Consider the following 20,376-nt stretch of genomic DNA (forward strand, 5'->3'; position numbering starts at 1 on the left):
AACTCCATAGGCTGTACGTGCCCTACCATCCAACGACAAAAAGTCTCCATATTGTAGGGGTAAGCATGTTAATTCCGCCCCTGTGTCTAAAAGACAGTCCACATCCTTATCGCCCACCCTCACAGTTATATATAGCCCTTCTCCCCTTTGTTGTATTAGTGCGAGGAGGTGGACCAGGGTGGGCTCTAATCGTTTTTTGCTATCCCAAGTAACTCCTTCTGTTGTTGTATTGTCAGTCGCTTAAATGCTTCTATGAGGTCGTTATCTTGTGACAAGCCTGGGTTGTTGGCTGAATTGTATCCCTGGCTGCGTCCTCTTCCCCAGCCACGACCTTTCTGTTTTGCCCTGCACGTCTTGGCCCAGTGACCTTCTTTCCCACAATAATGACATTTTCCGGGTAATTTTCCTAATAACTGTTTATCGAAATCCTGGGATTTCCACCCCATAGTCTGTACAGCTCGGACTTTAGCTCCCATATCCCGATCTAATTGATTACATCGATCCACCAATGCTGCAAAGGTAGTTCCTCTACCTTCCCAGTCCGGTAACACTACCTTAAGCATTTTGGACAGTTCTGGCTTTAGACCTGCCACGAAAGCTGCTTTCAGAAGTCCAAACACTTGTTCATCCATTTCCTCATCTGTATTATTCATACCCGAATGTTCTAGCCACATGCATCTAAACCGCTCATCATACTCCAGGACCTCCTCTGTTCCTTTCTGTTGGCAGGCTGCAATTTTTCCCCAGTCTGTCTTAGCTGGACTGAAGGCTTGCAGCCAGTGTTTAATCGCCTCCCATCCTGCGTTTAATTCTTGCTCATCCTGCCCCAAAGCTTCTTCTACCTTGTCGTGCAATTTTCTTCCTGTGTTTTTGGCACCATTATGGTCAAAATTTGCACTCCGTCCCAGGGATGAAGTTGATATATATTTCTTAAGCGGTCCAATTGGTCCCACGTTTTCACTCCCCCTTTCTTTGGATTGGGCAATTCCTTGGACCATTTATCAATTTTCTCTGGGTCTGCCAGATCATGAAATAAGTATTCTGCATACACCCTTGTCCTCGTTTTTTTGGTTCCGCCCTCATCCGCAGTCTCTTCTGATTTGACCACAACTTGTCTTTTTTTTAAATGGGGCAAAGCGCACCCCTAATTCTTCATCATCCTCCGACCCTGTATCATCAGAGGATTCAGAATCCGTATCTATTCCTCGGTCGTGTCTTCGGGTTTGCGCTTTTAATTTATCCAAACATGGGTACCCTGGGAATTGACCGATACATTTTCCTTTTCCTATTACTGTCTCTTGACCTAATGATTTTTTCCATTCTTTAATTTCACCTTTAAGATCTTTAACTTCCACTTCCGACTTTTCAAGTTCAAGCCTTTTCTGTCGGAGCTGTGCACAAACAGCTTGCAATTGGTCCTTTGTACTGGTCAGTTCTCGATCATGTTGGGAACGCATTATAATTTCATTCCGCTTTCGGATCTTTCCCATAACGGCTAGGGACTATCTAGTTCGCTCTTTATTTTTCATACGGGTCGTTTTTCCCCAGACCCTTTTAATCTCGTCCAAGGACCATTGTCCTTTGGAGGTTCCGTACTTTTGTTCGATCTTAATACAGGTTTTAGATAAGTTGAATTGTTGCTCTATGTATTCTTTCAACTGTTCGAGGATTTCATCTATCGAAACCTCAGGTGGTGCCTGCCCACCTTTAACAGTCGTAGGCAATTCTTTGCCCTTATCTCCTGCTGCCATAATACTGATTTCTTTACTGGGGTCTCAAGTCATAGGCTTTCCAGCCGATCAGTGGGTCGGTGATTAATTAACTAACACACCGCCAAAGTTAGACGTCTATGGGACCTCGAGCCGACTACCAACCGGAGGGTTCGCAAACCGGAGGCTTTCGGAATCGCGTAGAAGGAGAGGCGAATTTAGACTTTTGACCGAGGACTTTTATAAAGAGGAGTCCTTACCTCAGTATGTAGGTCCGATGTCCAAAATTCATTTTCTTCCCTCAGCGATCGTGTTCGTGATGCCAAAATTGTTAGGTCTCTTAATTTTCAATGAAATGCGAACTCCGGTTGTAGTTTTAATGTAACTTTATTCTGGCAGCAGCAACAAGCTTCTGGCTTTAAACCAGGCCTTTGTCCTTCTGAGACCACATGGCCAAAATGGCTGTACTTATACCTGGTTCAATTTACAGAAAAGAACTCGCCGCCTTTGACCTTGGCTCAATTGATAGTTTTTTAACCTTTAATTGGCTCGCTACCCAAGGTCCTAAAATGTCAAGTTGATTGATGACTTAATGCAATGTGGTCTGTGTTTTTTTTTCAAAACTGCAGCTGGGCTGCAGAGCTTGAATTCTCTATCAACTATTGAAGCCAGCTTCCTTATTCCAATGGAGTGTCTGCATTTTATAATGTCTCTGAACCGCGGGGCGTTTAACCGGTAGAACACAGCCGGGAGACCCAGTGTCCGCCATTGGTATGTTGGCACTGATTGTTTGCGTGTTGATCTTGCAGGATGATGTGGGCAGCAGGGGCCGTGGCCGCCATGTCCAGCATCACCTTCCCAGCGGTCAGCGCCCTGGTTTCCAGGAACGCCGATCCGGATCAGCAAGGTAGGCCACTTGCCCATTCTCCACGGGCCAGGCACTGTGTATAGCAGGTGCACAAACCATTCTAAACCTTTCCAAAACTGCGGTCTGGGTAACAGGAGAGCCGTTGTCAGATTTCTTTTTTTTTTTTTTAATTGGTCGGGGATGATTTTGCCAGCCCTGTCCCCACCTGCCCACTTGGCGATCCGGTGAATGTGAAATGTTATTTCTTGTCGGCTTTCTGTTTGCAGGATCGCTGGCTCGGTGTGAAGCCACACGGGCCGGCAGGTCCCTGGTCGGACCCCCGAACTGCATAAACTGATCGCAGCATCTGGTGCCTTTGGGGGGGGGTGTAGGCTGGGGTTGGGGCGGAGGAGGAAGGAAGGATTAGGCCTGGGGCACTGTTTCTAATCGTTCTCAAGTGACCATTGCTCGTGTGGGTCTGTCTGTTGTGTGTGTGTATTTTGTGTGTGGTGTGTTTCTGTGTGCATCTGTCTGCCTGTCCCTCCCTGTCTTACTGCAGATGCTGGAAATCAGAAATAAAAACAGAAAATGCTGCAAACACTCAACAGGTCAGGTAGCATCTGTGGAGAGAGAAGCAAATTCAACCTTTCAGCTCGATGATCTTTCGTCAGTACCAGAAATAGTTCGAGGTCTAACAGGTTTTAGGCAAGTACAGAGGAAGGGGGTGGGGGGGGGGGAGGGAGAAGAACAAAAGGGAAGGTCTGTGATTGGGTGGAAGGCAGGAGAGATTAAATGACACAAGGGATGATTGTGCGAGGCAAAAGGGGGTGGTAATGGGGCAAGTAAACAAAGAAAAGCTGGGTCCAGAGTGAGTGTAAATGTCAACAGAATCCTTATCAGCAGCTACAGCCTGTTCCCTACACCCACACGCAGTCACTTGGGTGAGCTAGTATCGGGCTACTCATGGAACCAGTGTCCCCAGGGCATGGAACCATTCCCCAGTGACGATCCAGCGTCCCCAGGACATGGAACCATTCCCCAATGAAGCTCCAGTGTCCCCAGGACATGGAACCATTCCCCAGTGACGATCCAGCGTCCCCAGGACATGGAACCATTCCCCAATGAAGCTCCAGTGTCCCCAGGACATGGAACCATTCCCCAATGAAGCTCCAGTGTCCCCAGGATATGAGTAGAGGGGACAACTGCTAATGTTTTGAGTTGCAAGTACCATTATTCAAATACTATTTGTGATTTAATATTCGCTTGGGTACCCCATCCCACGAGCAACGGTCGAACGTGAAGTCCTTAGTGGAGGATTTACTTTTTGAGCTGTTCGTTCCCTTTTCCCACAGGAGTTGTACAAGGAATGATCACTGGAATCCGAGGGTTGTGCAATGGCCTTGGCCCGGCACTGTATGGATTTGTATTCTACCTTTTCCACGTGGAGTTGAATGAAATGGGAGATGTCGACAACCCAGGCAAAGCTCCGAAAGGAAACATGCAGAATCCCACCGACGAGGTAAAGGAAACCGTGTTTTGTGGGCACAGCTCTCTCGAGTAGCTTCCTGAGGCGCTGTCAACCTATGTTGGGAAGGCTGTTGGAAAAGCATACGGAATCCTTGGCTTTATAAATAGGGGCATTGAGTACAAAAGCTAAGGAGGTTGTGCTAAACCTTTTTATAAAGTACTGATAAGGCCTCAGCTGGAGTGTTGTGTTCAATTCTGGGCGTCAAGGCCTTGGAGAGGGTGCGGTGGACATTTATCAGAATGGTACCGTCGATGAGGGAGTTCAGGTATGTGGAGAGACTGGAAAAGCTGGAGTGGTTCTCCTTAGAGCAACGGTGAGATTTAATAGAGGTGTTCAAAATTTTGGTAGAGTGGATAACAACAACAACTTGTATTTATATAGTGCCTTTAACATAGGGAATTGCCAAGGCACTTCACAGGAGTGTTATGAGATTTTAAAAAATTGATACCAAGCCGCAGAAGTAGAAATTAGCGCAGGTGACCAAAAGCTTGGTCAAAGAGGTATGTTTTAAGGAGCGTGTTGAAGAAGGATAGAGAGATAGAAGTGAAGAGGTATAGGCAGGGAGTGCCAGAGCTTGGGGCCTTGGAGAAAGGTTTCCAGTGGCAGAGGGGTTGATAACTAGAGGACACAGATTGACGATAATTGGCAAAAGAAGCAGAGCGTAGTTGAGTGTTTTTACGCAGCGAGTTGTTGCGATCAGGAAAGCGCTGCCTGAACAGTCGGTGGGAGCAGATTCAATAGTAACTTTCAAACAGGAATTGGATAAATACTTGAAAAGGAAAAATGTACATGGCTGTGGGGAAAGAGATGGGGGAGTGGGACTAATTGGATTGCTCTTTCAGAGAGCTAGCACAGGCTCGATGGGCAGAATGGTCTCCTGTGCTGAGAGATTCTATTCCCACACCAGGTCCAATGCTCTTCTGACCCAAATGTTAGGAAGCAATGTCCAGAGATGGGTCTGTCTGTGATCTGTGGCTTCTGCTATGTTGGAGTTGCCGTCTTTCTGATGAGAATTAAATTGAGACCCAATCTGCTTGTTAAAGATGGATGTTAAAGATCTCCTAACACTATTGGAAGACCAGCAATAACAACTTGTATTTATATAGCGCCTTTAATGTAGTTAAACATTCCAAAGTGCTTCACAGGAGCGTTAACAAACAAAATCTGGCACTGAGCCACATAAGGAGATATTGGGACAGATGACCAAAAACTGGGTCCAAGATGTAAGTTTTAAGCAACATTTTAAAGCAGGAGAGAGAGGCAGAGAGGTTTAGGGAGGGAATTCCAGAGCTTGGGGCCCAGGCAGCTGAAGGTAGAGAGTTCTCCTGGTATCTTGGCCTGCGTACCTCCCTCAACCAACGCCACTAAAAACAGATCAACAGGTTATCCACCTTTATTCCTGTTTGTGGGAGCTAGCAGTGTGCAAAATTGCTTGTCATATTTGTATGCTTAAGTCACTGTAGTTCAAAGTAATTCTTCACACCTGGAGCACTCTGAAATGTGGTGAGGTGCTCTATACGTGTAAGCTTTCTAGTTCTCCTCTTCATTGATAAACAAAACAGTGGTGAATACAAGAAAACTGAGGATATTGAAATAAAAATATTTTGATGAATGATATTGACAAGTTGCCTCATGTTAAATCGTTCCTAGAATGAGTTTGAAAAATAATCTCTAATGCAAAAGCAAAATTCTGCGGATGCTGGAATTTGAAATAAAAACAGGAAATGCTCGAAATCTCAGCGGGTCAGGTAGCGTCTGTGGAGAGAGAAACAGTTAACGTTTCGGGTCAATGACCCTTCGTCTGATGACTGATCACAAGGGGTCATTGACCCGAAACGTTAACTCTGTTTCTCTCTCCACAGACGCTACCTGACCCGCTGAGATTTCCAGCATTTTCTGTTTTTATTAACACTGAGAAATAAACTGTCCTTGAATGAATTAATTTTTTAAAAGGCCTGCAAGTTTATAACTCCACTAATCCCTTATTTTTTTTCTCTCTCCTCTCTCTCTCTCTCTCTCTCTCTCTCTCCCTTGTTCCGCTTCTCAGAGCACCATAATCCCCGGGCCTCCTTTCCTCTTCGGAGCATGCTCAGTCTTGCTGTCTCTGCTAGTCGCCTTATTCATCCCCGAGCACAGCGGCGTGCCTCTGCGCTCGGGCAGCTGGAAGAAGCACAGTAACGGTGCCCAAGGTCACGGGCACAGCCCGCAGAGCACCAGCCCCGATGGCAAGGAGCCTCTATTACAAGACAGTTGCGTATGACGGCCGAGAGCTGCCCACTCTCGCGTAGCTGGAGGTGGAATTCGAGATCGGGCCTGGTTCCCCACGCCAAGGTTTACGTTTCAGGAATACTAACATTGGTATTTTTCTTAATTTTTTGGAAGTTAAAAGGTTTGTCTCGTCACTTTAAAAAAAAAAAATTGAATGTGTTTAAAAACAATTCTTTTCATATCGCTTTCTGGTCCCCTTCCCTCCCCCTGTTCAACTCATTGAAGTCTGGAGGCTTTAGGGTTGTTTACAGCAGTTGATGCAACCCCCAGGGTCTCTTCATTAAAGGATGTCACTCCTCCCTGTTTTGCTGCCTTGTGCAAGAGGTCAGAGGTCGGTCACAGCCAGTTGGTAAATGGCTCTGCTACTTCTACTCCAGTTAATTGCACTGTCGTTTCCCGGAATGAGCATCGTGCAGACGGCTGCAAGCCAATCGTAACGCTGCTGGGATTTGCGGAGATCAGCAGCGAGGATGATCCACGCAAAACCAAATAATGAATGATTGGGTCTTCTGGCTGGCCGGCTTCGAGTGAGTTCTGGCGAGTTTTAAATTCCGCTTTTAGCCACCTACGATTCTGGGATCGGACGGCAGTCTGCTGCAGATGCCAGGCAATGTAAAAGCAACTTCAGTCTGAGGGGGTGGGGAGATGGTTTGCAGTAGCTCTGTCGGCTGAAACCTGTCTTACTGGTCTTGTGACTAAGCATCTAATTGTTTTCAAAAGCGGCAAATTGGCAGTGTAAACCCCCAGTTTGCGACCATCCAGCCACTTATTAAGGTGGCCACATGGACACCTGCATTTCTCTCTCTCCTCTCCCCACCCCCACCTCCAACCCCTTCGCCATTCCTCTCTGGGGTTCCCAGTGGAACTGGGGTCCACGCTCTGGCAACGCTGCACATCTCGGTGATGGGATGTGGGGCTTGCTGTGACTTCTCAAGCACAGTGACCACCTGATTCCCATCGCAGTCCCTTCCCTTTTGGGAGGGGGTCGGGGAGCAGGCTGGAGAGCAGAAAAAACCGACCGAGCAGCACTATTCCCAGGCCAATCAACACCCCACATAGGGAAAGGCCTTGATTTGAAGCCAAGGGCCATGTGAAGGGCAAGTGGCCCTGAGGTCATATCATGAACACTACAGCCCTTGTATCACGTCACATTCTCTAACCATGAAAGCAGAAGGGTGTCGAGCAGCTCAAACAGACCCTATCTCTCGCACTCCCTCCAATTACTTTCTCGCCTTGTTTTCTTGATGCAGGACAAGCTCCCTCCCTCGCTGGTCTAGCCGCGATTCAAAACTCAGCGGGTTTTGGGCGCAAGTGTGCATCCTAATCACCCTGCAGTACAAAGCGTCATTATATCTGAGGTTCGCATTGCACCCAACCAGACCTTAATCGAGTTCTGGAGTTGCTGTGTATACTGGCTCCTGTCCCCAACGAGCTGCCTGTTCCATCCGGTTTATCCATCTTGGGTGAAGGGGCTCGATTCGCAGCCCTTCGCATTTGTGGGACACTGCAGGTCAAAAGGATCTGAAGTTGTGGCTGTGTTGTATTGCTTCTGCAACTAGTGGGCAGGCATTGGAGGAGAATCCGTAGCTGGTTTACTCTGCACTGCCTCCAGCTGCAGTCCAGGAGTGAACTCAATCTGTTGTGAGATTAGTTGGATTCCAGAGGCACCTGGATTTTGACCCTGAGGGTAACCGATTGGCAGAGGATTTATTGTAAACCAATTGGCTGCCTTCACCCTGACTTTACCCGTGGTCGCATTTGGTAAAGGGTACTTGTAAACTGAGCCATACAGATCCCAGGTTGAATTTCCAATCTCTGTTGGGTTGGATGGTCTCCACAAGGGGTGGCAGTATTAGTGTGTCCCAGCACGCTTGGGCAGAGGGGAACTCCAGCCACAGCTCCCCCTTCCTGATCGCCACATATTGACTCCTGCTGGAAAGTGCGAATGTGGCTATTGGGGTGAGGACAGGATTGCCTCTGCTTTAATGTGTTTCTCTCCCCCCCCTCCCCTCCCCAAATTCAAATCGCCTGCTGACTCTCGGCTGTGGACGTTCACACATGCCAATTTAGTGAGCTGCCAGAGGGTCTGTAAATCATACACCACCAGGGCCTTTGGGGGGAGAAGACCAGGAACACAAAAGATCTTTCTGATCCTGGGAGATTTCTTACTCTGGGCATTCATGCAGGTTAGAGTCTTGACGCCCTGTGTCTATTGGGGGCAGAGGATTTATAGACCCGATTACTGACGATCCAGAATTGCCACGGCTGGGGTTTGCGTTTTGTGTAGTTGTCGCTTTGTAATGAAAGCAGGGTGCAGAATATTTCCAGGAGTGGAACGAGCCTGACCGAATTCAGTGATTATCGCTGCTTCTGTAGGTGTGCATCCCGCACTCTCAGAATAGCCATTTCTTCACTCCCCTCAACCGGAGTAAAATGGCTCTGCTGCTCTTCGGTCGATACTATTGGTCTACAGCACAAGATAATAGCAAAATGAAGTGCTGACCTGCTGACAGAGATAACTCACCGACTGCAAAGCCCCTGCTGCCCTTTGCGAGCTCGCACATCAGGATGAAATTTCCGCTCGTAACATCTGGTCCTTTTTTTTATTATTGTGCCATTGTTTCATTTCCAGTTACGTGTCCAGTTTTATTACGGCTCTAAATTTTATTTAGTTTTGCTGTCTGTGTTGCGGAGAAAGAATATTTGTATTTTGAAATGGGGTGGGGAGGAGAGAGACGGGGTTTACAATGGGTACCTTTTGTAAACCTGGTCCCAGTTTTCTCTTCCCTGTGAAGGGGGTAAATCACTCCACTACGTGAGAAAGGAGGGAAGGAAGGTGATTGACTCCCCATTATGTGGGCAGTTGTTTTCCTCCTTTCTCACTGCAAGTGACCCTCCCACTCCACTAACTAACAGTGCAATATGATGTCTCGTACGAGTCCGTAGAAAGATAACAATCTACCGTAGTCGCGATGCATCTCATCCCAACACGGACGTGGGGTGCTCCTCCACTTCTGCTAAAGCCAACTGCAATTTCCCCCGCCCACCCTGCCAAATACTCGTGTTTGCCACGAACAAGTCGGTTTTGGACGAGGTCTTCGAAGACTGGCGTGCAGCAGCCAAGTGACCCAACCTTGATGATGTCCTGACCCTCAATCGCAGTGGTCAGGTAAACAGCCTGTTCCATACAAGGAATGCTGAATATTTGCAAGCTGAAGCAGATTGGAGGCGGGCGAGGCGAGAGAGAGCGAACCCGGGGTGATGCAACGCACTACTGAAGGTCCGAACCAATTCACTTCCCTGCCACGTGGTTATGGAACACCCTGATTAAAATGGGTGTACTCAACAAAAAAAAACATTTAATCGCAGCTTTAAATAGACAAATTATGACTTTTGATTAATATTTCATTACCCATATGACGAGTACAATCTGATGGGATAATAATCTTTATGGCCGCTCCCATGTGAGCATTGAGAGGTTGTTATAGGCCTCAAATAATAATAATTGTACTTGTAATTGAGTACACTAAGATAGTTGGTGTAACATTTATTGTAAAAGTTTATTATATAATTATAGAAATATATATATATATATAATATATATATATATAAAAAACCAAACAAGATTTCAGATGACCTCTAGATTTTTCTTGGCAATGGGCACCAGTCAACTTAGCCTTAATTTCTGCGCTATGTTACAGCTATTCTAGGATGAACATTACTTTTGGAGCTTTTTCAGGGGTGGGGTAATATTTTGCAGCAAAATCCAAAAAGTTTACTGGTTTGGCTAATGTTTCCAGATCTTTCTTAGGCAGTGGTTGGGTGAGTTTGTTGGGTCAAACTGCCCAGTGATTACAGTGATGGTACTTCCTCATCTTACCTTCAATAGCAGCATGCAAGCTGGTTGGGTCAGATTAACGGATGTGTTGGTGTACAGAGGCTACATTAGCATTGGTAGGGGTTGGGTCAGATTAACGGATGTGTTGGTGTACAGAGGCTGCATTAGCATTGGTAGGGGTTGGGTCAGATTAACGGATGTGTTGGTGTACAGAGGCTGCATTAGCATTGGTAGGGGTTGGGTCAGATTAACGGATGTGTTGGTGTACAGAGGCTGCATTAGCATTGGTAGGGGTTGGGTCAGATTAACGGATGTGTTGGTGTACAGAGGCTGCATTAGCATTGGTAGGGGTTGGGTCAGATTAACGGATGTGTTGGTGTACAGAGGCTACATTAGCATTGGTAGGGGTTGCCTTAGTTGGTGGAGGCACAAGGTTGGTCATGCAACTTAGAAGGTCCCAGGTCCAGTCCTTGGTCTGCAGCAAGCTGACCAATCTCAGTGAGTGTCTACCGTTGGTCTGAGCATCCCTGGACCAGAGGGTGTGATGGAATTACTGGCAAAATCAGCCATTCTTCATTTCTCCTCATCGCTATCCACTGACCCCTGCTGGGAAGCGATAGCTTCATGGATGTCAGATGAGAGCACGATCATGCCTGGCTGTGATGCCCCCACAGTTGACGTTCGCCGTCCAGACTCTCGCATGATGACTTGCCGCTTGGCTGAGGTGCCAGAGGTTGCCATGGGTCCACAGAAAGAGGCCTCATTAGTGGATCTCAGGACTTGGTAAGTTATCTTTAAATACAGTCCTGCTCCTGAAATCTTCTAAATATTGGCTTTGAAATGCTGCTGCTACCAGTTTGTTAATGTGCTGAGAGAGTGTGTTGGGAGCAGAAAGGTTGTGAATTCAGTGGGGAGCCTGGTGTTGAGGTCTCGCTAGGATATTGAGGTGTTGGTATTTACTTCAGATGGAGGAGGGGTAGTGGAAGCCGCCACTTCCTCAAAAATACAGCAGTAGAGTCGGAAAATCTTGATGCCAGTGCTTCCTCCACAAGCAATGTCTTGATTATCTCCAGGCAGAGAGTGTCCATTGACACCACTGTGTCAGCTAATGAGTTGGAACAAGGCTACCTTACAGCAAACTTAGTCTATTGACTCAGCAAATAGTCGGTTTAAACAATGCACTACACCAAACAGTCTACAGAGTCTACTTTAAAGGAGTCTCTATTAACTAGAGGCAACAAAACTTGTGACCAAAACGACAACAAACTTCTCTGGCTAAAAGTAGGCTGATTTCTGCAGTCAGTTGAAGATAGTTGCATAATACAAATGATGAGCGTTAAAATCAGTCCCAGTCACTGACAGCAGTGCAGTTTCCAGCCATGATTGGCAGTGGAATTACCCAATCATCTCCATTCTGGCTGGAAGTAGTGGCGTCACTCGGTGCGGCCATCTCCAGGATAGGAAAGGGGTCTCCACCAACACAACCATCCTAGATAGCAGGAGCCTTGTACAGCTGGGCACACTGCAGCCATATTACATAAGAACATAAGAATTAGGAACAGGAGTAGGCCATCTAGCCCCTCGAGCCTGCTCCGTCATTCAACAAGATCATGGCTGATCTGGCCGTGGACTCCGCTCCACTTACCCGCCCGCTCCCCATAACCCTTAATTCCCTTATTGGTTATTGTAGGCAGTAGCCTTCTGTCCAAGCTGGGTGAGTAAATTAAAAAAGAAATAACCAAATGGTTTTCCGTTCCATTCTTCCTCTTTTGACCCCCAAAAGAGGAATTTCCTCCCATCAGCTGGGAGAGCACGGGGTCTGGACATAGGCGTTCCATGACATTTGTGAATGGCGCCCGTGATTGGCTGAGGGGAGATGTTCTAAATCCCGCCCTTGAGATCAAGCGTTTTTACTTTTATAATTAGGGCAAAAAGCCATTTTTATTTTTGCCTGAAGAGCTCTCTCGAGGCTGGGAGCTCCCTGCTTTGTGTTTTCACAGAAGAACATCCACTAGGTTAACTAATCCTCCATCTGTAGCCGTCCAAGATTGTTTCTGTCCCACTGAGACTTTTAGCTCACCTGAAGACATTGAGGAAAGTGTTTAAGTATTATTAATGTTTTTAATCATGAATTTTATTGCAAGAAATATTTGTTCCGTACTTGCAGACCAAGGACTGAACCGAGGACCTTCTAAGTTGCATGACCAACCTTGTGCCTCCACCAACTAAGACAACCCCTACCAATGCTAATGTAGCCTCTACACCAACACATCCAGTACTGTTAATCTGACCCAAGAGCGTAATTGTTCGGAGGGGGTTCTCTGGTCAATTCATCACTTTAAGCTCTCAAGGCTTCAGCAGAACTTGTGACCAGGTACATGTCCTTTTCCAGTCCTCCCCAAAAGCCCCAAAGCTTTACTGGGGTCGGGTCATGGATCCGGAGGGGATCGCTCACCTCCTTCAGTTAGAGTGGCCCCAGCGGGAGTTGCAAGTTTTGGCCGGTTTGGGACATCGAGAAGTCCTCTCTGCCTGGGAGGGGTGAATCGCCTTTAGCTGGGGTGGGGGGCCTGGCTGCGTAATTGATCCCACCCCTGGAATTGGGGTCAGGGTTCTCTGCCTTTGGGGGCAGGAGATTCCACTCTGATGCACTCACACCGGGGAGGGGGGAAGCTGGGAAGCTGGGGCCCCAGAAAATTCAGGCCGGTATTGTTAACGCACGATCCGATCAGTGTTGTCGAGCGCAGGGTGGGCCGATGGCAAACGGGCCCGTTAAACAGTGACCAGGAGGTCTTCGAGTTTAATCTTTGAACTTAGAACTTGGGTGGCCTTGAATTTCTAAAGCAGAACTGACGGGACAGTCGTTGCTTGCAAATTTCAGAGTCGGAGACCATTGAACAGGGGCGTGTATCTGGGGCTTTGCAATCTCCCGCATGGGGCTGTTTTTCATAGCCGCCCACTCGCTCCACTGTTCTAATGCTCAGGTTGCAGTGTGATTGGGAGCGATAACGATGGCTTGTCCACCATATACAGTCTTAGCAACTTAATCATGTTTACGTTCTGTCTGTATTTAGATTGAGCTGCTGATTCAATGGGCTGTGGTTAGAAATTCAGATCCAAGCATTGCATTTCTTGGCAACTTAATATCTTTTATCAAGGTGCAGGTTCAGAGTGATTGTGAAAACTGCCGACTGCATTGTTTTTCTTGAAAGGAAGAGTAAATAGCAATTATACTGACTAGTGCCGGTTCCGTGTACTGCAATAGGCAGTGTTTCTAGAATACATCTCCTCTTATCCCCTGCACATGCACAATTACTTGCTGTCAGAGAAGTGAGCTTCACGGATGGTGGGATTTCAGAGAGGCAAGCGGGTGCTGGGAAGCCAGGGCAGGATAGTTTAACAGTGATGGAAGTGGCACTTGTTGGATTTCACCGAGCCAGTGAGGGCAGTAACTGGCTGCCTCTCCCGTGCCCTCCTCGCTCAAGTGGTGGATGTCGGGCAGCTGCCATTCTCAGTTTTTGAAGCTGTAGGGTAGTGCATGCTGCTTTAACATACTGGCGTATCCGAGTACATGCCACGCCACTGCGTTAAATGTGGGATGCCCGTTCGGTGTGGGGCCCACTGGGTCGTATCAGTTCTTCCACTTGACTCTCATGTTATGCACAGTCGTGATACCTGGCTCTTTATTTCCCCCTGGGTATACTCTCCATTCAGAACAGAGCCCGCCTGTCACCCACTCAACCAAAGGCCTGATTTTTTTTTTCCCCCCCCTTTTAATTTCATTTTTTTCCCTCACATTTCTCTCACCGGCCACCCTCTTGTGGCCAGAAGAATCTGCCAGTCCCTTTACTATGCTGGACAGGCCTGCCTTGACCACGCATGCAGTTTAATGAGAGTTTAGTTGAGATAGTCAGCTTTTATATCCCTTTTCTTTTTAAAATGGGTTAGTGTGAAGTTGTTAACATGATGTCCTAGGTGTCCCCCAGGGCACTCAATCAATGTTTTCATCACCCTGACCCTAGGAGAGATGGAAACCTGCTCTACGAGCAGTTTGCACTGTGGGCTGTGTGTGTTCAGAGTCTGTTTACATTATATCATATATCTGCTGTAAATTAGAATGAGCTCTGGATTTGCTTATCCCGTGCTCCCTCTGCTGACTCCGTTGGTGAAGGCACTGCGTGATCCCTGCTGGGAAACGCCATGGTTTCCGGGTGAGAATCAGGATTAGCTGTAGCGAATTCCACGGTGAGGTCGTACGCTGGGATCGCACTTGGAAGAGTGGCCACTTCGGGTGGGGGGGGGTGGGGCGGGGGTTGGGTGGGAGGGGTCGGGGGCAAAGTTCCCTCTAATTTTTGTTTGGCCCGTGCGGCCCCTTTAACGGGCTGCGTGGGTGTTCAAACCTCCCCACGTGCACGTTCTATCTAAAGGCCATCTTACCGGCTGCGCGGGACCTGCAGGGCGCTGCGCGGCTGTGCAGTTTAAAGGGAACGTTGGGGGGGGTGGGGGTGTTGCTGGTACTAGAGGGTGGTCAGTACCTCTGAAACTGTAACCCGGAAAAGAGAGAAACTGGCGAGGGGATGGGGGAAGAAAAGGGAATTTAAAAAATGCGGTTTTAAGGCTGTCCGGTCAGTTGGAGTGATGCTAATAATATATGGTTAGTTTTCTAATTCACTCCCTGTGCTGGTCCCCGACTTACATTCGTTAGAGTCCCTGATGCTATCATTCCCCTGAAAATTAGCAATCAGTTAATGAATGGGAAATAATGCTTGTGCTCATGCCGAGGCAATGAGTTGAAGATGTAAATGAAACACTATTTTAAAAGGCAAAGACTGCTCGGATTCGTCAGCTGTATGCAACATGTGCAGCTATTTGGGTTTTAGTTAAGGCACCAAGATGGGAGATGCGCGGCCCAAAGAATTTTCAGTTCTATTCCTTTCGATCCGATCTGTTGCCTAAATCTGGAAGGCTGGTGCATGCACCGAAAATAACACAACAAAAGTAAAGGACCAGGCCTGTGTCCTGCATCAGATTTGTGTTAACTCCTTGTCAAGGCACTGACCTGGTTTCCTACATTCGATTTATGTGCAGCACCTATTGAGCAAGGAGAGCACCTGTACAGTGCTTTTTAAAAAAAAAAAGAAACTGATCAGCTCATCGTACATTCAAAGCAGGACAAAGGACTAGTGCACACAGCTGCGCTTCACACAAGGGAGTGCACAATCATTCTCTGCCCTTTTCCAATCCTACATTGTAAAAAAAATCCCACAGCAATGCAATAGAGCTCTTGGGAATCTGCTATGGATTTACAGCTGGAGTTGCAATATGAGCCAAGTGTACCCCTGGTTAAGCACCTTGTGTCAGTCGTGACTCCGCGAGCATCACTCTGACCTCCTGAATCAGAAGGTCGTGGGTTCAAGTCCCGCTCCGGAGACTTGAGCGCAAAATCCAGGCTGACGCTCCCAGTGCAGCACCGAGGGAGTGCCGCACTGTCGGAGGTGACGTCTTTCAGATGAGGCGTTAAACCGAGGCTGCGCTGCGTCTGTCCCTTCAGGTAAAGGTAAAAGATCCCACAACGCTGTTTTGAAGAAGAGCAAGGGAGTTTATCCCCAGTGTCCTGGGCCAATATTTATCCCTCAGTCAACACTTGAAACAGATTATCTGATCACTAGTCTCATTTCTGTTTGTGGGAGCTTGCTGTGCACAAATTGATTGCCTCGTTTCCTACATTACAACAGCGACTACACTTCAAGAAGTACTTGGGGTGTAAAGCGCTTTGGGACAGCCTGAGATTGTGAACAGTGCGAGTTTGTTCTTTACTCACTTACGAAGTGTTGAAGAATCAGCCGTCAGCATTTTCAAATAACTGCACGTCTCCAGGTGTGCTACCAGACGTTTCTGCAGCAAACCTTGCCAAGTGTTTAAAAAAAAAAACCTGCTCTAAAACAGCTTGAAATGTCTGCTGTCTCAGACACTGGATTCAGTGCAGCTCCTGCAAAGATTACAAGGTGTAACATTTTAATTTGTCTTTGGAGGTTTTGGTTAAAGCTTGCTGCCTCCTTCAAATGTGCCTACCAAAACTGTACAAATTGTAAATAGGAATTGTCAAAGGAAAGTATTTATTAAAAATGTACATGAAACTACTGAGTGGTTTTGACTGTCTTGTCTGGTTATTATCTACATCTTGGCCCCAATGTGCCCCCTAATTGATCTTTTGGGTGTGTGGCCCCTTTAAGGATCTGCTTGGCCCATTCCCAGTTTAATATCGGAAAAACCAGTCCTGGGCTGCACGGACTGGCCGAGAGAGCTGCGCAACTTAGAGAAAATCTCGTTTGGCTGAGAAATGACCGAATAGCGGTCTTCAAATTTATGAAAAGGTTTGATAGGGTAGATGTAGAGAAGATGTTTCCATTTGTGGAGACACCAGAACTAGAGGCCATCAATATAAGATGGTCACCAATAAATCCAATAGGGAATTCAGGAGAGAGTGGTAAGAATGTGGAACTCACTACCACAAAGAGTGGTTGAGGAAAACAACAGAGATGCATTTAAGGGGCAGCTACATAAGCACATGAGAAAGGAATCGAAGGAGTTGCTGATGCTGAGAGATGATGTGAGGTGGGTTGGGGCTCGTGTGCAGCTTAAACAGTGGCACGGACCCATTGGACAGTACAACAGTGATTACACCAGAAATTACTTAATTGGTTGTAAAGCACTTTGGGACATCCTGAGGTTGTAACAGGCACTATGTAAATGCAAGTAATATGTTAAACCAAAGTTCTGTCTATCTGTTCCCATCGTGCTATTTGAAGAAAAGCAGAGTACTGGAGGACACAGGCAAATTAATTAATCAGTCATTCATCTATCTTGGTTGTGAGAGCTTGTTAATAGTGAAATATTTTTGAGATGTTTCAACAGGCTAAAACTATAAATGCATGTATTTTTTCTTTAGCTCATACCCCCATCATCTCGTGGATGCATTACATACTAATATAGTGTCAGCTGTGGCTCAGTGGGTAGGCTGACACTTCAGTGCACTGCTGAAAGAGTTCTGCATTGTTGGAAGTGCTGTCTTCTGAATGAGACGTTAAAACCAGGTCCCGACTGCTCCCTCAAGTGGACATAAAAGATCCAAGGCGCTATTTCAAAGAAGAGCGGGGGAGTTATCCCCAGTGTCCTGGGGCCAATATTTATCCATCAATCAGCATAACAAAAGCAGATTATCTGGTCATTATCACATTGCTATGTGGGAGTTTGCTGCTGCGTTTCCCACATTACAACGGTGACTACACTTCAAGAGTACTTCATTAGCTGTAAAGTGCTTTAAGGCGTCCGTTGGTCATGAAAAACACAATATAAATGCAAGTCTTTATAATCTGGGGCGGAGAGCCATGTAAGAATTGCAGTTTTTTTTTAATCGATAATTTCTTGCTTGACAAGTTACCAGTTTTCCCATGCAAACCATTTTCAAATTACAAACTCTTGAACAGTATATCAGTGTCCTATTTGTATGCAAAAGTTTTTGCCTCTGGAATTATGTTGCAGTGATAAAGGGATGTTAACAATTTAATCAAATTTTTTTAATTTAAAACTTCAATAATAAAAGGACTTGGCTGAGTGGGTCTATCTACAGCCTAGCTTGAAGCACACACACACAAAGACTTGCATTTATCTAATTCCTCATTGTGTCTCAAAGGTGCTTCATGCAAATTACTTTTTTTTAAAATTTAAAGTAACTTGGGTAAGGAAATTTTCACACAGCAAGATCCCACAAACCAATGAAATGAATGGCTGGTTGCTCTTGTTTTGGTGTTGGCTTGGGGAGTCCCTGACCTTCAAGAAGAGCCATGGGATCGTTCAACATCTTCATCCACAGGGCGGCACCTCTGACAGCACAGCACTCTCTCAGGACTGCATTCAGCATACAGATCAGAGAGGTCCACGGTTTGATTACTGGTCTTGTTGAGTTGGCTGATGTCATGCCAGATAGCAGTATGGATGCTTCAGGTTTGAGTCCTTCATCACTATCCCTTGACCCCCTCACTCTCCCAATTTAAAAGTGAGGGCTAGAGCAGGCTTAACTATGATATAGCCACAACCATGATCCAATAGCCTGCCGAAACACTCGAGTATCTTTCCCAATTGCCGAATTTCAGGAACAAATGTGTGTACAAGTTATGAGGGGCCTAGATAGAGGGGATAGGAAGGACCTATTTCTCTTGGCAGACAGTTCAATAACCAGGGGGCCATAGATGTAATGAAATTGGTATAAGGATCAGAGGGAAGTTGCGAACTTTTCTCACCCAGAGGGTGGTGAGGGTCTGGAACTCACTGCCTGAAAGGGTGGTAGAGACACAAAAGTTCATTACATTTAAGAAGTACTTGGATGTGTACTTGCAGTGCCCTAACCTGTAGGGCTACGGACCCAGAGCTGGAAAGTGGGATTAGGCTGGGTAGCTCTTTTATGGCCAGTACAGACGCGATGGGCCGAATGGCTGCCTCCTGTGCCGTAAATGGCTATGGCTCTCGCTGCATTCGCTTCAGTGCAGTACGGAGGGGGTGCTACACTGTCGAAGGTGTCTTACTTTTAATGAGACGATAAACAGGACCAGTCTGCTCTCTCAGGTGGAGGTTAAGATCCCACTGCCACTATTTTGAAGAAGAGCGGGGGAGCTATCCCCGGTGTCCTTGGGGCCAATATTTATCCCTCAATCAACATAACAAAAAAACAGATTATCTCATTGCTGTAGGTGGGAGCTTGCTGTGCGCAAATTGGTTGCCACGTTTCCTACATTACAACCGTGACTGCACGGTGAAAAGAACTTCATTGGTTGTAAAGTGCTTTGGGACATCCTCAGGTGAAAGGCGCTATATTAAATGCACATCTTTCTCTTTACATTTCTCCTAAGGGAGGCATCAAGCTGTTTGCAATAAAGTACAGAGGAGCAAAAGAAATTTGCATTAATTGATGGAGAAGAACACAGGAAATTTGCAATAAGTGGTTGAATCCGAACTTCATGATTGTAACGTAGACCCCACTGCCTCGTGTTATTATACACAACTTGTATTTATATAGCGCCTTTAATATAGTAAAACATCCCAAGGCACTTCACGGGAGTGTTATAATACAAAACTTTGACGCCGAGCCACATAAAGGGATATTAGGACAGATGGCCAAAAGCTTGAAACCATCCAGGACAAAGCAGCCCACTTGATTTGCACCCCATCTGCCACCTTAAACATTCACTCCCTCCATCACCGGTGCACCGTGGCTCCAGTGTGTACCATCTCACCGTAAAGATCATGTCCGTTGTGCCCCGTAGTGGACGGAATCCACACTGTGACTCCAGGAGGACCTCCTTACCCACAGGGAGAAGACGGTTGAGGAGGATTCTAGCGATGACCTTCCCAGTTGCTGTTAACAGGGAAATTCCTCTGTAGAAAGAAATGGCAGACCAATTGAGCAAATACTTTGGATCTGTCTTCACTAAGGGAGACACAAATAACCTGGAAATACTAGGGGTTCGAGGGTGTAGCGAAAAGGAGGAACTGAAGGAAATCCTTATTAGTCAGGAAATTGTTTTCGGGAAATTGATGGGATTGAAGGCCGATAAATCCCCAGGGCCTGATAGTCTGCATCCCAGAGTACTTAAGGAAGTGGCCCTAGAAATAGTGGATGCATTGGTGATCATTTTCCAACATTCTATTGACTCTGGATCTGGAGAGTAGCTGATGTAACACCACTTTTTAAAAAAAGGAGCGGGAGAGAAAACAGGGAATTATAGACCGGTTAGCCTAACATCGGTGGTGGGGAAAATGTTGGAATCAATTATTAAAGATGAAATAGCAGTGCATTTGGAAAGCAGTGACAGGATCGGTCCAAGTCAGCATGGATTTAAGAAAGGGAAATCAAGCTTGACCAATATTCTAGAATTTTTTGAGGATGTAACTAGTAGAGTGGACAAGGGAGAACTAGTGGTTGTTGTGTATTTGGACTTTCAAAAGGCTTTTGACAAGGTCCCACATGAGATTAGTGTGCAAAATTAAAACACGTGGTATTGGGGTAATGTATTGACGTGGATAGAGAACTGGTTGGCAGACAGGAAGCAGAGAGTCGGAATAAACGGGTCCTTTTCAAAATGGCAGGCAGTGACCAGTGAGATGCTGCAGTGGGACCCCAGCTATTTACAAT

At 46.5% G+C, this 20,376-nt stretch overlaps 2 protein-coding genes across 3 annotated transcripts in view; both read left to right on the forward strand.

The window, feature by feature from the left end:
* The window catches only part of mfsd14a2 (major facilitator superfamily domain containing 14A2), a 96,446-nt gene that overhangs the window by 72,558 nt on the left and 3,512 nt on the right, over positions 1-20,376 (forward strand). Inside the window, exons 10-12 of one of the 2 annotated variants that reach the window (XM_070859561.1) lie at positions 2,519-2,616; positions 3,909-4,075; positions 6,132-6,348. In XM_070859561.1, the coding sequence (XP_070715662.1) occupies positions 2,519-2,616; positions 3,909-4,075; positions 6,132-6,344 (478 nt within the window). In that variant the 3' untranslated portion in view covers positions 6,345-6,348. Of the gene's footprint in view, positions 1-2,518; positions 2,617-3,908; positions 4,076-6,131; positions 6,349-20,376 lie in introns of those variants that run through there. The other variant, XM_070859562.1, reaches the window with a different exon arrangement.
* The window catches only part of LOC139228497 (neural cell adhesion molecule 2-like), a 127,279-nt gene continuing 113,251 nt past the window's right edge, over positions 6,349-20,376 (forward strand). Inside the window, exon 1 of the mRNA XM_070859560.1 lies at positions 6,349-6,442. The gene's annotated coding sequence lies outside the window, so the exon portion shown is untranslated. The remainder of the gene's footprint in view (positions 6,443-20,376) is intronic.

The sequence above is a fragment of the Pristiophorus japonicus genome, chromosome 18, assembly GCF_044704955.1.
Source record: "Pristiophorus japonicus isolate sPriJap1 chromosome 18, sPriJap1.hap1, whole genome shotgun sequence".
Taxonomy (NCBI): Eukaryota; Metazoa; Chordata; class Chondrichthyes; family Pristiophoridae; genus Pristiophorus; species Pristiophorus japonicus.